The sequence below is a fragment of the Condylura cristata genome, unplaced genomic scaffold, assembly GCF_000260355.1.
Source record: "Condylura cristata isolate star-nosed mole 26May11 unplaced genomic scaffold, ConCri1.0 scaffold00003, whole genome shotgun sequence".
NCBI classification, from domain to species: Eukaryota; Metazoa; Chordata; class Mammalia; order Eulipotyphla; family Talpidae; genus Condylura; species Condylura cristata.
Window position 1 is genome coordinate 10,929,811 of NW_004567104.1, and position 13,577 is coordinate 10,943,387.

Sequence of the window (13,577 nt, forward strand, 5' to 3'; positions counted from 1 at the left end):
ATCTTTTTTTTTTTTTTCCCTAGACCCAGGAAAGAAAGCTCTCTACTTCTCATCTCAATTTGGACACTTCCTCTTTAGCCTGTATTCTAATTGAAACTTATGAGAATTTATACAATGAGAACTTTAATATTGTCTTCTTTAATAGACAATTCTCTTCGTGGGCAAGTGATTAAGAAATATTGCAGTGCCCACTGTTGTCTAGATGTAACATTGAATGCAGAAAAGATGCTGAAGCAGATAAGGAGTTTGCTTTGGCGATGGAAGGTGGGCAGGAAAACCTGACTTACATCATAATGAGACTGGAAAGCTGCTGTCAACCTTTAATAATTTGACTTCTAGTGGTGAACTTAATGTACTATGTACAGATGTTGATTTATAGTGATGCAGATCTGAAACTTATGCAGTAACGTCATGTTACTTCAATAAAATTTATTTAAAATTGGGAAGCAGAGGTGGCCCAATTTACTGAAGGTCCTCTTCAGGGTGTGCAGGTTCAGGGGAGACCCAGAGTCTGATGGATTGTAGCCACTGCACTGTCAAGTAGTATCACCTATGCGGGTCACCTGACACTCTACCTTTGCACTGTGTGAACCCTGCATAAACTCTATGTTAAGTTAGTCATTAACTTAAAAACTAGAAAGTGGTCCTAGATATCTTATAGTGCAAGGTTGTGTAGCAGAGTTATCTAGTTGTGTGACAGCAGACAAATAGTTTTCAAGATTTTACCTCACTCTAGGATTCTAATACCTTAAATGTTTTCCCAAGTGACTCTGATGTAGCTGGTCACTATAACGGAGTCTGAGAACCACTGACCTAGGTTAACTTCCTCATCCCTCAACAGCAGAAACTGAAATACTTGTGGCAGATTGAATTGATGGTCTCACATACTCTCCTATCTGTTGCGGTGTTATATCTGCACCTTTGTCATGGCTTTTCAGTGGACAGAAGAATCTTTTTGTCCTTGGGTTTAACCTCCTGGCTTGCTATGGCTAATAGAATGTTAACAAGCATGGTATAAACAGAGGCTTGACATGTGCTTGCATGGTTTTGTTTTATAAAAATTCTGCATTTTTATATAAGAATAGATATCAAGTCAAAAGAGGATGAGAAACATGTAGGTCATATGTTGACCTCTCTGCTGGCTGGAGCTAATTAAGCCTAGCTGAGTCAAGCCATGACCAGTTTATATCATTCAATAACTAAATCAGCCCACTTATTATTTAAGGTGCAGAATGTTGCCTGCTTTCTTGACTTTACACAGTTAAGCCAAAATATCCATTTCCTCTATACAGTCTTCTGTTCAGCTTATGCTTCCCATATTCCAGAACATTCTATCACCTTTCCTCATCAGAGCTTACCTTTCCCTTTATTCCTTTAGGATTCTGCTTTCATGTGTCCAAAAGGACTAATAAGTGTCAAATCAATGAATTCCTATAAGTGTGTTCAGGGATCACCAATGCAGATTAAACACTTCCAGATAAAATTCCTTTTTTCCTATGACATGTGCTTGACTAAACACTCAGTGCCAACTGGTAGGAATTTAAGCACATTATATGCCAATTGCTAAGGGAAATGTTGTTAGGTGAGTGGTCTTAGTCTTTTAAAAGTATCTATTTTAAATAGTTTAAGGGTTGGGCTGCTTTCAGACACTCCTTGCCAAAATATTTTATAAACTTTCTGCATGGAAGGGCCAAGTGAATAAAGAGACCATAAATATAGACCATTAAGATAAATGCTCATATGGTATAGCTATTTTGTTCCTTTATGTGGAAACATTTTCACATGGAAGCAAATCTTCAGAGAGAACACATTTTTCTTCTCCAGACTATGTAGGTATTTTGTTAAAAATAATAAAAATAAGTCAAATTCCTTAAACTTATTTTTACTGTAATTTTATATAGAAGATTTTGTTTTTATTCTGAGGTTGAGATTGCATAAATTTTATTATGAAAATCAGTACTATTGGCATGGTTTTACAATATCAAGAAGAAAAACAAAGAGCAGGAGAGAAAATATTCTTCATTATTAATATGAGGCATCAATTTGTGTCAGCGTTAAGTTATTCTACATTATTCTCTGGTCAGAACAGAAAAGCCCATTAGTTTGTTGCATCCTTGATCATCACATTTGAATGAAACTAATAGCTAAGAACTTTAGGACTTGTGAGGAGACAAGCATAGAAATCAATGAAACAAGACTCTTGGAATTCTGCAACTTTTTCTAAATATGCTGATGAATCCAAACTTAACTAAAGTGCAAAAATAGTCTACAATTGTGAATTTAAAACACACACACACACAGATATTTATGTAATTATGTAAGCACTGACTTTTTAAAATGCACACAAAGCAACTATTTCAAAAATATTTTCAAATTTATTGGTTTGCATTTCATGTTAAACCAAAACTCAACACACATGAACTTTGATAGTATTGATAAGAAAGAGATGAAAAAAGGGGGTGTCTTATTGAAGTACCAGCTGTTTTTCTTGGTACATATAGATTTTTATTTTGTTCAGATAGTGCAATAGCTAATACATAGTCACTAAATGTTCAATAAATATTTATTGAATGGGTGTGAATGATAAATACAATCCAAGACTAAAGAAGGAAGGTGTCCTCTAATTTAAAAGGAATCTTAACATACTGGATTGGAAAGATTTGAAGCTTGAATGACTACAGTGCAGTTTAGGGAGGTATCTCTGTGATACTAACCTTCTGGGTGTTATTTTTTTGCTTTGAGTGCTAGAACAATAACAATCTCCATTAGGCTCAATATCAAAAAGCAAGAGGCCATTGCAATAGTGAGATTCATGTAAAGAAGAACAGTGTCAGAGTAACTAACCTGTGGTCTGTGAACCCTAAAAGCCATGGAAGAGCTGAAGGGGCCCGCAAAATGTGCAACATATTTCTCCAACATGTGCCTGGGAAATGTTTTGTTCTTTGGTGCAATCAGCTCCTAGTTTCGTACTTTGATTACAGAGTAATTATACCAATGAGACACTTTTTGGTGAGCTTTCTCTTTGGAAACCATTTAGGCCATTAATAACTTTAAGATGGTGTACAGTTCAATGCCAAGTACAACTTGAATTGGATGGGAAGCCTTGGTTTTCTCTGCACAGATGGAAGACCTGTGAGCTTGGCAAGGCTTCAGCCTTTGCTGCTTTGCTGATGAAAGATGCTCCACATGTCAGGCTTTCTACATGGGCCATGCTGGTGTCAATAGACCTTCCAACATCCCCAAAGAGGTTTCCTAACTGCTGTGAAGTCCTCAGCCTCCTGAGAGCCAACAACTTATATCAGTGTCGCTTCAGGAGACCTTTGTCAAGATACAAGAGCATACCAGAGAAGAGTTTAGAAGTGATTTGGTTTGGTTAATTATTCACATTTTTTTAAGAGAAAAGAAATCCCTTCCCAGAACAGTTTGATAGAGAGGAGCTTCAGGATTAGCTTGATAATGTCCTGTACCTTAATCAAATATATGAGGTAATTATTGTACTAGAATGCTGAATTTACTATTGGAAATGCTGCTGAAAGACTTTTTTTTTTTTTTTTTTGCCAAGTTCCTATTCTAAATGAGGTGACTTGTGACTGCAGTCAAATCACAATATGAATTTTCCAATAATAGGGGTGAGACTAAGTCTTGAGAGTTTCTAGGAACAAAATCTATAGACACTCAGCAAATGGTTTATCTCTTAGGAAGGTCACCTTTTGTCCAGATGGTTTTAAAATTGAAGCAAATTGCTGACACAGATAGCCATGATGATATAGACTTAACAAAGATAATTCCATTAAATTGAGGATGAAGGAAATGATGGAATATAAATTTTGGTATTTCTTGATACTTGTCTACCCACATGAGATATTGTGAGCTACAGGAGCTCTGACTCCATCTGCTATCAGGGACTTTGTGAATCAGGGTTTTACCTCTTCTTGCCATAAAAATGAAGCATTGACATTGATGCAATGTCAAATATGATATTTCAGCTTATCATTTCTGGAAAACTACTACCTGCTCTCAAGAGTCAGAAAGCCTCAAATCTCTGTAAATGCTGCTTTGACATTCTGAACATGCAGGAGATCAATTTTCAATGCAATCAGCTAAAAAGTAAGCATATATATTTTTTCTGTGTTTGTCTATAAGTATTATTTTTAGGTGGATACCTACACATTAAATCAGATTCTCAAAGGAATAGATGACTCAAAAAAATAAATAAAAGACTTTAAAAGAACAGTTAAGGTGGACTGATGAGGCAACTTGTCCCTGTTTATTCATTTTGTTCTTCTTGATTCATTTTGTGGGACTTCTGCAACAAGATTAGCAGTTGCTCTTTTCTCACACCACATGGCTGCATAGTACAAACCAGAGCTGGTTCTGTTACTCATATTACAGGAGATAAAACCACATACAACACAACCCACATAGCTGAAAACATTGTTGAAAATGAAGGCAGGAAAACAGGAAAGGAAGAGAGGTGGGTTTGTTGTTTTTCCTGATGTGCTTAATTCTAGTCTTGGGATAGAAGGCTTTAGAGGTACACTCCAGTTCACTATAAAGTTCTTGGAATCAAACTACTTGAGGAGCAATGTATACATATGTAAAGGTTGCTGCTTCAAAAAAAAAATGACTTCTTAGTCTGGTTTGGAGACTTTCCATTTTGCTAATTAACTGTGAGAATTGTGATGAGGTCACAAGGTGTTTGAGGAGGGTGGCTGATTGTGGAAGACTGAGTAGCAGGATGCAGAGGCTGACATCAAGTACAGTTGTGATAAGATTTTTCCAACCTGCTGTACTGTACCTTTGAGGAGGTGATTCTATTATAGAATAATGTGCAAACATATTTATTCAGAGTGATACATCCCAGTGTGAGCTGTCATGTGATGCAGAGCTTTATGCCATTTTTTTTTCTTGCTGGGTTGATGATATGAAAAATATTACTAATGCAATTGCAAGTGTTCTTGAGCTCACCAAAGCAAAGGTCTGATCTTTTGTATCTAAGTGTTTTAAGTCAACAATCTATGAGAGTAGGTGTAGACTTGTTCTAAAATTTTCACATTCTATTTCCTCTTTGAGGCCTCTAAAAAGTGTAACTGAACAGAATGATAAGGATTTTATGTGGTTGAAAGGAAGATATATAGTAATTTCTTCATTTACAAAGGCAGCAAAAATAGCCTGTCTATTCAGCCATAATGGGTGTCTACAAATGTACCTGCAGATATAATGTCTGGTCTGTGATGTTTAAAGGCACTCTTGAATTCAGTGGTGTAATTCTCATGGTGGTTTGGGTAATGCACTATCCTTTTCTTTAAAGACAGCTCTGACTGGAAAGTCTCTGGCAAAGTCCCAAACCCCCTTCAGATTTAGGAAAGAACAAAACTTGGGAGATAGAAAATGATAAAATGATGTCCTTTTTTTTTTTTCCTTAAAATTTGTTATATAATTTTTGGAAAAGCCCGTGAATTAGGAGATTTTTTTATGTTAAAGTGGGCTTTATGAATAGACACCAACTACTTTAAGCTGGTCATATTTCCCAGTTGAAGCTTCCCTAGAGACTAACTTGCCTTAGGTTAGATAACTTTGGCATTAAAGCTTTTGAATCAGACCTGATTTCTAGGTAAGGATTCTTTTCCAATACACTAGCTTGCTTCAAGTTACAGGAGAAAAAGGTAATGCAAAATATGTTTTTCTTATCTTTTATTAATGCAGAATGGTAAAATAATAGATTTTGTTTCATTTCTTTTTATATAGCAAACATGCATGTATTTACATAAATGGAGATTGTTTTCTGAGTATGAGTTAAATAAAATAGGAACATTAGTACTCTTTGAAAGCTATTGGAAACAGAAAAAATTGTTTACAGAATTTTCAGGTTCTTATTCTGTCTTAGGTTACACCATCATTGGATCTATTTTTTCTAGTTCAATGTAGAAAACACAATAGGTACTCAACATTTGCTTAATGAATAAGTTAAGTCAAACATTCATTTGGGACCTGGTATATATCTAGCCTGCTGAAAATTATACAATACTTAAGTGCAGTCCCTTTCCCACTTCTCTCCAGAAACTCTGAATTTTTTACTTCCTGTATCTTTACTTCCTGTATTTTTCATACATATTCTTGGTATTTTTTATATCTACTTATTCCTTATTTACCTTTATGACTATCAACAACTGCTACTTTTTTTTTTGCATGTTCCAGATTCCCATAGGAAAGTTTTAATCTCATCAGCAATTTTTTTGAGATTAAAATTTTGTCTACTTGTACATCTGAGGACTTGTGATATTATGCCTCTGAATCACATAATGTTAAAAATCAATGTTATATTAATAAAAATGAAACAAAATAAAATTTTGTTTACCTGAAGTCAACTGTTTTTTTTCTTTAAATAATCTCAGGACTCCAGACTTAACACTTTATCTTACATAGTGAACCCCAAATATTTATTTTAGATTTATCTATTTATCCAAACAAGAGCAGGGGTATAGGCCAGAAATGGGGGGAGGGTGGCTTGAGAGGATTTACCAGAGACACAGTGGGGAGCAGAAAAAGCAGACTGAGGGGGCAGCAGGTGAGACAGGAGAGGTCTGCCATGCCACATGGGCCACCTCCCTGGCTGGGGATCAAACTCATGCTGCAGTGGCTGCAGATAGCTTCATAGTGCTGCATCTTAATCTCTTGTGCTATTAGAGAAGGCGTGAAATCCAAATATTTAGATGGAATACTATAACGACTGAGAACTTTATATAGTGAAATTTATATTTACTGACTGAGGAAGATGACATATTGTCTAGAGGCAGAACTAGGGGGGTGGCACAATAGTGAAAATGTGAGACAAATCAAGAAGGCTCAGAAGACGATTCATAATTTCTTCCTTTCACGTTATGGTTTTAGCAGATCTTATTCTAGTTGTAGAAAATGTTCCTAGATAATTAAATTAATTCAAGGGGGAAAAGCTCACAATGTCTGAAGAGGAGAAGCAATGATGGCAAAAGATGGCCTTTAGAGTACATTTTCTCTTTCTACTGTATATTTAATTGCGGTAACTGCTTTACAACACTGTCTGTGATTCGGGGGTATAGGTGCATACCTCTTCAGAAGCATATTACCATACCATGCCCACTACCAAGCCACTCATGGTACACTGCTAAAAAATTTCATTCAGCTGTTGTACTACATTTTCATTTTTAGTCCATTACATTTTTTTTTTTAGATAACATTGGTTTACAACACTGTGCATGATTTAGGGGCATAAGCTCACACTTCAAATATAAGTCCCTACTCCACATCCACTACCACCTACAATCTTCTACCAACAATTTCAATATGAGCTAACTGATTTGCTAATTTAGTCAATTGTTACTTTTAACAGATTAGCACCAGAGGTATCTTTAAAAAACGAATTTGTTGGCCCTCCCTGGTGGGTAAAGAGTTAGGATGTAGCACTGCAAGCAAACTTCAGTGCAAGTTTGATCCCTGGTCCCAAAAGTCACATGTTTTAGTTCAACCCTTGCCCCCCAATTTAACTTGGAAATGTGTTAACATTTGATAGAAGTCCTTACCAAGTAAAAACCTGGTTTAAGTGAAGAATATAGTTTAACTTTAGCAAATTGAGATTGGCCGAGCTCTTCACTTTGCATATAGTTCAGCATAAATTCATTGACAATTTGTGAGAATAGGATAGAAAAAGTACAGATTTGTGTGTCATGAGGAAATTGAACTAGTAAATTCTAAATTCTCCTTAGAATTCTAAGAAATTGTGACTCTCTTCTTGACATCTAATTAACCTTTGGTATGACTTTTTGCTATCATTTTGAATAATAAAACAGAAAGATGTACAGTTTTGCATTGGTTAAGTTGCCAGATATTAAATGTTACACAGTGTGTATAAATGATCCTTGCGTATTCCTTTATTATATAACTGATATTACTTCTAATATTCAGTTTTAGATATAGGTCATAGATCAATAAGAATCTATGAGAATACAATGTTCATATTTTTAAGGGTTATGTCATAGGAGCAGCATGCCTAGCAAAACGGCTTCTGGGATGTCTAAAATTTATACTGGGTTGTAAAACTAAAGAATGTTCTAAGGGTTAATGACCTTAAAATTTCCCCTTAAAATTAGAAAATCTACTTCATTATAAATACATTACTACTGTGTAGTGTCCTTCTGATTGATATGCCAAGAGCTACCTTTTTCAGCAGTCTTTTAAGCACCAATCCTTCATTTTGATTCAAAAACTGAGACAGGCCCAGTTGGGGCATCGTTTTTTACCTGCCAATACAGTTTGATGAGCTTGCTTATAACCTGTTCAGTTCCTCCACAGAGCCAGAACATGTAGTCAGCAATCATCGCACTCCTAAGAACAAGGACATATTTTTAAAAACAAATTTATAGGACAGAAGAAAAACTATCTCAGGTAACACTCACTCACACACACACACACACACACACACACACACATAACTAATATAAATATATATTATGGAGGAAAATGTTGCAATGCTTGACTAGATTAATGTTAAGGAAAGTATTAGTCAACTTTTGAATGCAGAAAGAAGGTATTTTTTGGGGGTGGGGTAGCTAAACTAAAACTATAAGAGAAACAACAAGCCATTTATCTTCTAAATTGTTTTCTGTTGGTACAGTATAAAAATTTTAAAGATTATGAGAGAATGCTGTGTTTTGGTTGCCTGTTGTTAAGCTTCACAGCATTTGTAGAATAACATTTTATGAACTCTAAAATGCCTTCAATATAGCCTAACATATAAAGTTATTATACTGATATTTAGGTATAGCTCATACTTTACCTGAACTAAAGATTATTCACCTCTGATTAAATTAGTCTCCCTAAAATTGAAAAGAAAAATTTCCAATTTAACAAACACTCCCCTCCCTCAAACTTTGTATTTAATTGAATTGGCTTCAGTAGATAGTGTGTACAACCACTGCATTAGTCTTATTAAGCTGAGGGGATATTAAAAACTATTGTGCAATGGATATTAATTCATTGCTTAGCACCCTTTGGAAAAACAGTTTACTTTTATGACTGTTTCTCTGCTAGGCCTCTCTATTTCTTTTCCCCAGAGATTCCAAATCCAATTAAATGTGACTAGAAGTAATCCCAAATTGTCACGTTAGCCAATTAAATGTATAATAATCCTGTGTAGCTAATCACTAGCACCAAAAGTTTATTTATTTAAGTAGAGCTATCACTGAGTACCCCGAATGTTTTTCTTATCTTTGCCTGCAGATACGTGTTGTTTCTTGACATCATTGTAAATTAAATTAGAAATTTTCCTTCCCTAAATATAGGTTGCCCAAGCCACTGCAGCTATAAACATACTATGGCACTCTATTGAAAGTATTAAAATGTTTAGATTCTTTTTGGGGATAAATGAAAATTGGAACTTTAAAAATTAACAGTGGAAAAAAAAATACCACTATTTGGAACATTACTCAGCTCAGTATTTTTCTTTTCACACATGTGGTATTGGAAAGTGACTGTCCACTGACTTTGCAAAAGAAATAATCTTTGAAGAACTAATTTATATTTCCCCAAGTCCTAGTTTAGTGATAAGATCAAGTGATCTGGGAAGTCTGGATATTGTATGAAAATGTAGGGGTAGAAAACGAATTATAAAAATCATAGGCTAGAGAGGGAGCAAAAGTGAATTTCAAACATTTTTGTTTTTATAGAAACACTTGGAAAATTTTTCCTGTCATGACACCTTAAAAAGGAAGTCCACTTGATGCATAGGTGCCTGTTACCTAATAGAAATCTATTTATTAAATTCTGAAATTAAAAAATCAAGGACAAACCCAAAAACCTCACTTTTAAGGACAGCACACACTATATAAAGTTGGGTACTTTTAGGCAATGACTTTTCACTCTGATTCATTTGGAAATGGAAAATATGGCTCCATAATGTTAATGAGACCAGCATCCATTACTTAAATCACAGGTGGACAAAATTTTCCTAGAAAGAGTAAGAATACACATTTTCAAATTTGTGGATCATAGGGTATCACACCTCCACTTTGCTCCATGGAAACAGCTATTGTCAATAAATAAACAAATGAGTAAATGAGTGGGACTGAGATCTCTAAGACTATATTTATGAAAAGAAAATGTGCTGGGCTGGATTGGGCTTGGTTTGCTTCACTGTAAGATAAGCAGATTTTTAGGTTGAGCAACAGGTGACAAGTAATGCTGTATTTGCAAGTCATCTGTCAATTTCTATAATTCTGGCCACAGGCCTCCTGAAATACTTAAATTAACTTTTCTCTCTTAAGGGACAATGTAACACCTTGTACTAACTTGCTGAGCACATTCAGGGAAGAAACTTTACAACTTTAAAATCTGCAAAATGTATATAAAAGATAGTCCTGTATCATAGACATAGTGGCCAAGTTAACTAAAAGCTTAAATGCTTTTATCACATTAGAGATTTTCATCTGTGGTTTGGAACAATGGAAAGAAAAGGAGATAGATTGCCAAAGTAAGTTCCCAGGGCTTTCCTGTATTTTTGGTGTATTTGGTTTGGAATTTACCATTATAAAATTAGAAGTATTAACACTTTATTATGGCTTTCCCTGGTGGTACAATGGGTTAAAGCACTGCATTATGAAACTCTCTGAAGCCACTGCAGTATGAACTCCATCCCTGGCCAGGGAGCGGACCAACAGGGCGTGGCAGACCTTTCCTGACCTGCCTGATGCTCCGTCAGCAGTGTACTTTGTCAATCTGCCTGTTCTGCTCCCCCCTCTGTCTCTGGTGAATCCTCTCACTCACCACACCTCTGGCTTGTACCCCAGATCTGTAAGCGTAAATAAATAAATCTTAAAAAAAAAAGAAGTCCTAACATTTTATTAATATTTTCCAAAAGTTTTTTTCTGTAATGAAGTGTCATCAAATAGCTATATTCTTAAGTGGGTATTTATTGGGTCTTCAGGTTATTTTTTTTTTCAAGAACACATCACCAAGTTTATATTGAAGCAAGTGAAGAATTAACATTAATTGAAATTTATTATGCACAGTAAAGTACAAACATTAGAATAGAAACAAGATAGCAATATAAAATAAAAAAAATGTGGTTTCATAGAATTATTTGTTTGCTGAGATAATTTTTTGTAAGTTTAATGTGTTTCTGTTAAGGGGAAGGATGCCCTACAGGAACTCTGCTATCTTATGGACTCCACCCCCTACTCCAGCTTTCTGTTATGGACTCCACCCCCTACTCCAGCTTTCTGGACCCCACACATTACTCCAGTGATTGAAAACTACAATTCCCAGCAGTACCAGGGAGAGAACAGCAGGACTCCAGGGCGGAGCTAGCAGGAAGGGATTCTGGGACATTTTGGGAGGATAAATAGGGCACTTGCGCTGGCCCTGGCGCTCTGTATCTCTCTGTATCTCTCACTCTGGCTCTCTCGCTTGGGAAGCAACTCTCCAGACCGCGTGACTTGGTGTGTTCAGTCAGCCTACCTGTAAGGTATTGTAATTACTTTGTTTTTGTATCCCGCTCTCTTTCCCTGTGTTGTTTCCTATTCCTTTCCCTTTTGTAAATAAACCCGTTATTGACACTTTTGTGTGTCCCTGCAGTAACTGAGTTGTGAGCGCGCGGGTGAGGCCCCACAGACAGGTGGCCCAGTCCACTCTGGGCTACCCTGCAACATTTCTTTTGTTGTCTAGCTTAGATCTGTGTTCATGTTAATGACACAGTTAAGATGATAGTTGCTCCAGTTCCAAATTCTTCCCAGAAGAAATGGCAGTTGTGCTTTTACCTCCCACCTTCCTTCTCTGGTTCCCATACAGATAAGCAGTCGGTAGAAACTTCAGTGTAAGGACATGAAAGAACATGGAAATGCCATACAGCCAAGCAATATTTGTTAAGCAGGAAATGGGGTTTTCATCATGCTAAGTCCAGTCCCTTGCAGGATCTTGGTTCTGGGAGAATCATCTCATGAATTGAAGGCAATGCTAGTAATACCTCCTCCTCCCTGCTTCCCTCAGGTATCTCTGTTGACCTACAGACCCATATCCTAGATGTTTACTAGTCAGTGTGATTCAGTGTTGCTCCAAATGTCAACGTCTTTGCTTCATTGTTATTATTCTATTCAGCTTACTTTCATTGTTTACTCCCTAGATTCTGCTGAATGTCCTAGCTAGGAAGTGCAAGATCACACCATGCAAGCCCTTTTAATTGACAGTTGTTGGTTTAATATCTTTCAATTTTGAGACTTTACTAATTGCTAAATACCACTGAAAGCACTTTCTATAGCAGATGTTAGTATACCCCAACCAGTTCTGCACCAGTTTTTCTCATCTTCTCATGCCTTCCCATGCAAACTGCTCCAGCAATTCATTCTCTCTCTCTCTCCTCCACACACACACCACTTTCAGTTTTCCCTTTTCATCTGGAGCTTTGCTGCCACTACATAAAGTTCTTTTCTACTGCCTTAAAACAATACAGAATACCCCCAATCCTCTTAATTCCTTTTCATTTTGGTTAATCTATCTCACTACATGCCTTCTAAACAATCAAAAACTTAGAGAAAGTTGTGGACACTCCTTACATTTAATTTCTTTCTTTTTGTTCTCTCTTGAACACATTCTAGCAAAGCTTTAATTCCTACCGCTCCCTGAAACTGCTCTTGTCAGTGTTACTAATGGTCTCCACATCAACACTTAATAAAATGGTTCCATGCTCAGTCCTCGTTTTCCATGCACACTCAGGTGCAGGGATGCAATTGCTGGTTCTCCCCTCCTGTTTGTGCTTGCCCGCATGGCTTCTACAACTCTGTGTTGTCTTTTCTACTGCCTTATCTTTTGGCCTTTTCAGGTTCCTTTTGCTGTTATTTTATCTCTCTGGATTAACTTTGGAATTCTCTTGGACACAATGCTTGCAACCCTACTCTCCCTCCCGCTTTCCTCCCTTCTTCCCTCCCTTTCTCTTTCTTTGGTGATCTCATCATTTTTAAATTTTATTTTTATTTCATTTTATTTTAAAGATTTATTTATGCATACAATACTGGGTACAGGCCAGAATTGCAGGGGATTTAGCAGAGACAGACTGGGGAGCAAAACAGGCACTGCTGAGGGAAGCAGTGGGCAAGACAGGAGAGGTCTGCCAAGCCATATGGATCTCCGCTGGGCAGGGGCTCAAACTCCCACCAAAGTGGCCTTGGCCACCTTTGCAGTGCTGCTCTTTAACCTGCTGTGCCACCAGGGAGGGCCCATCTCATCAGTTTTATGGTTGTAAATAACACCTATGGGTCAGCAACTCTTATGTTTATTTCCTGTAATTAAACCTCTTCTTGGATCTCTGGATTCTTACAGAAACAGCTTTCTTAATATCTCAGTTTAAAACCTCATATGACACAAGCTATGCAACGGCTATCGTCTGACAGATTCCGGATAGCTCGGGAAAAGCTCTGAAATATCAGAATTTCCACTGCTAACTTACGTTATGACCTCCCTTTTTTGTATAATCGTAATATCAAAAAATATTGTAGCAACATCAGTTTGTAACTGGCTTGCCTTAGCTCTAAATTGGCTACCTGGCCTGGGCA

General features: G+C 36.6%; 1 protein-coding gene across 1 annotated transcript in view; it reads right to left on the bottom strand.

The window, feature by feature from the left end:
- Nucleotides 1-13,577, bottom strand: part of SPATA16 (spermatogenesis associated 16) — a 203,743-nt gene that overhangs the window by 71,764 nt on the left and 118,402 nt on the right. Inside the window, exon 4 of the mRNA XM_012731859.1 lies at nt 8,277-8,361. Coding sequence (XP_012587313.1) covers nt 8,277-8,361 — 85 coding nt within the window. The remainder of the gene's footprint in view (nt 1-8,276; nt 8,362-13,577) is intronic.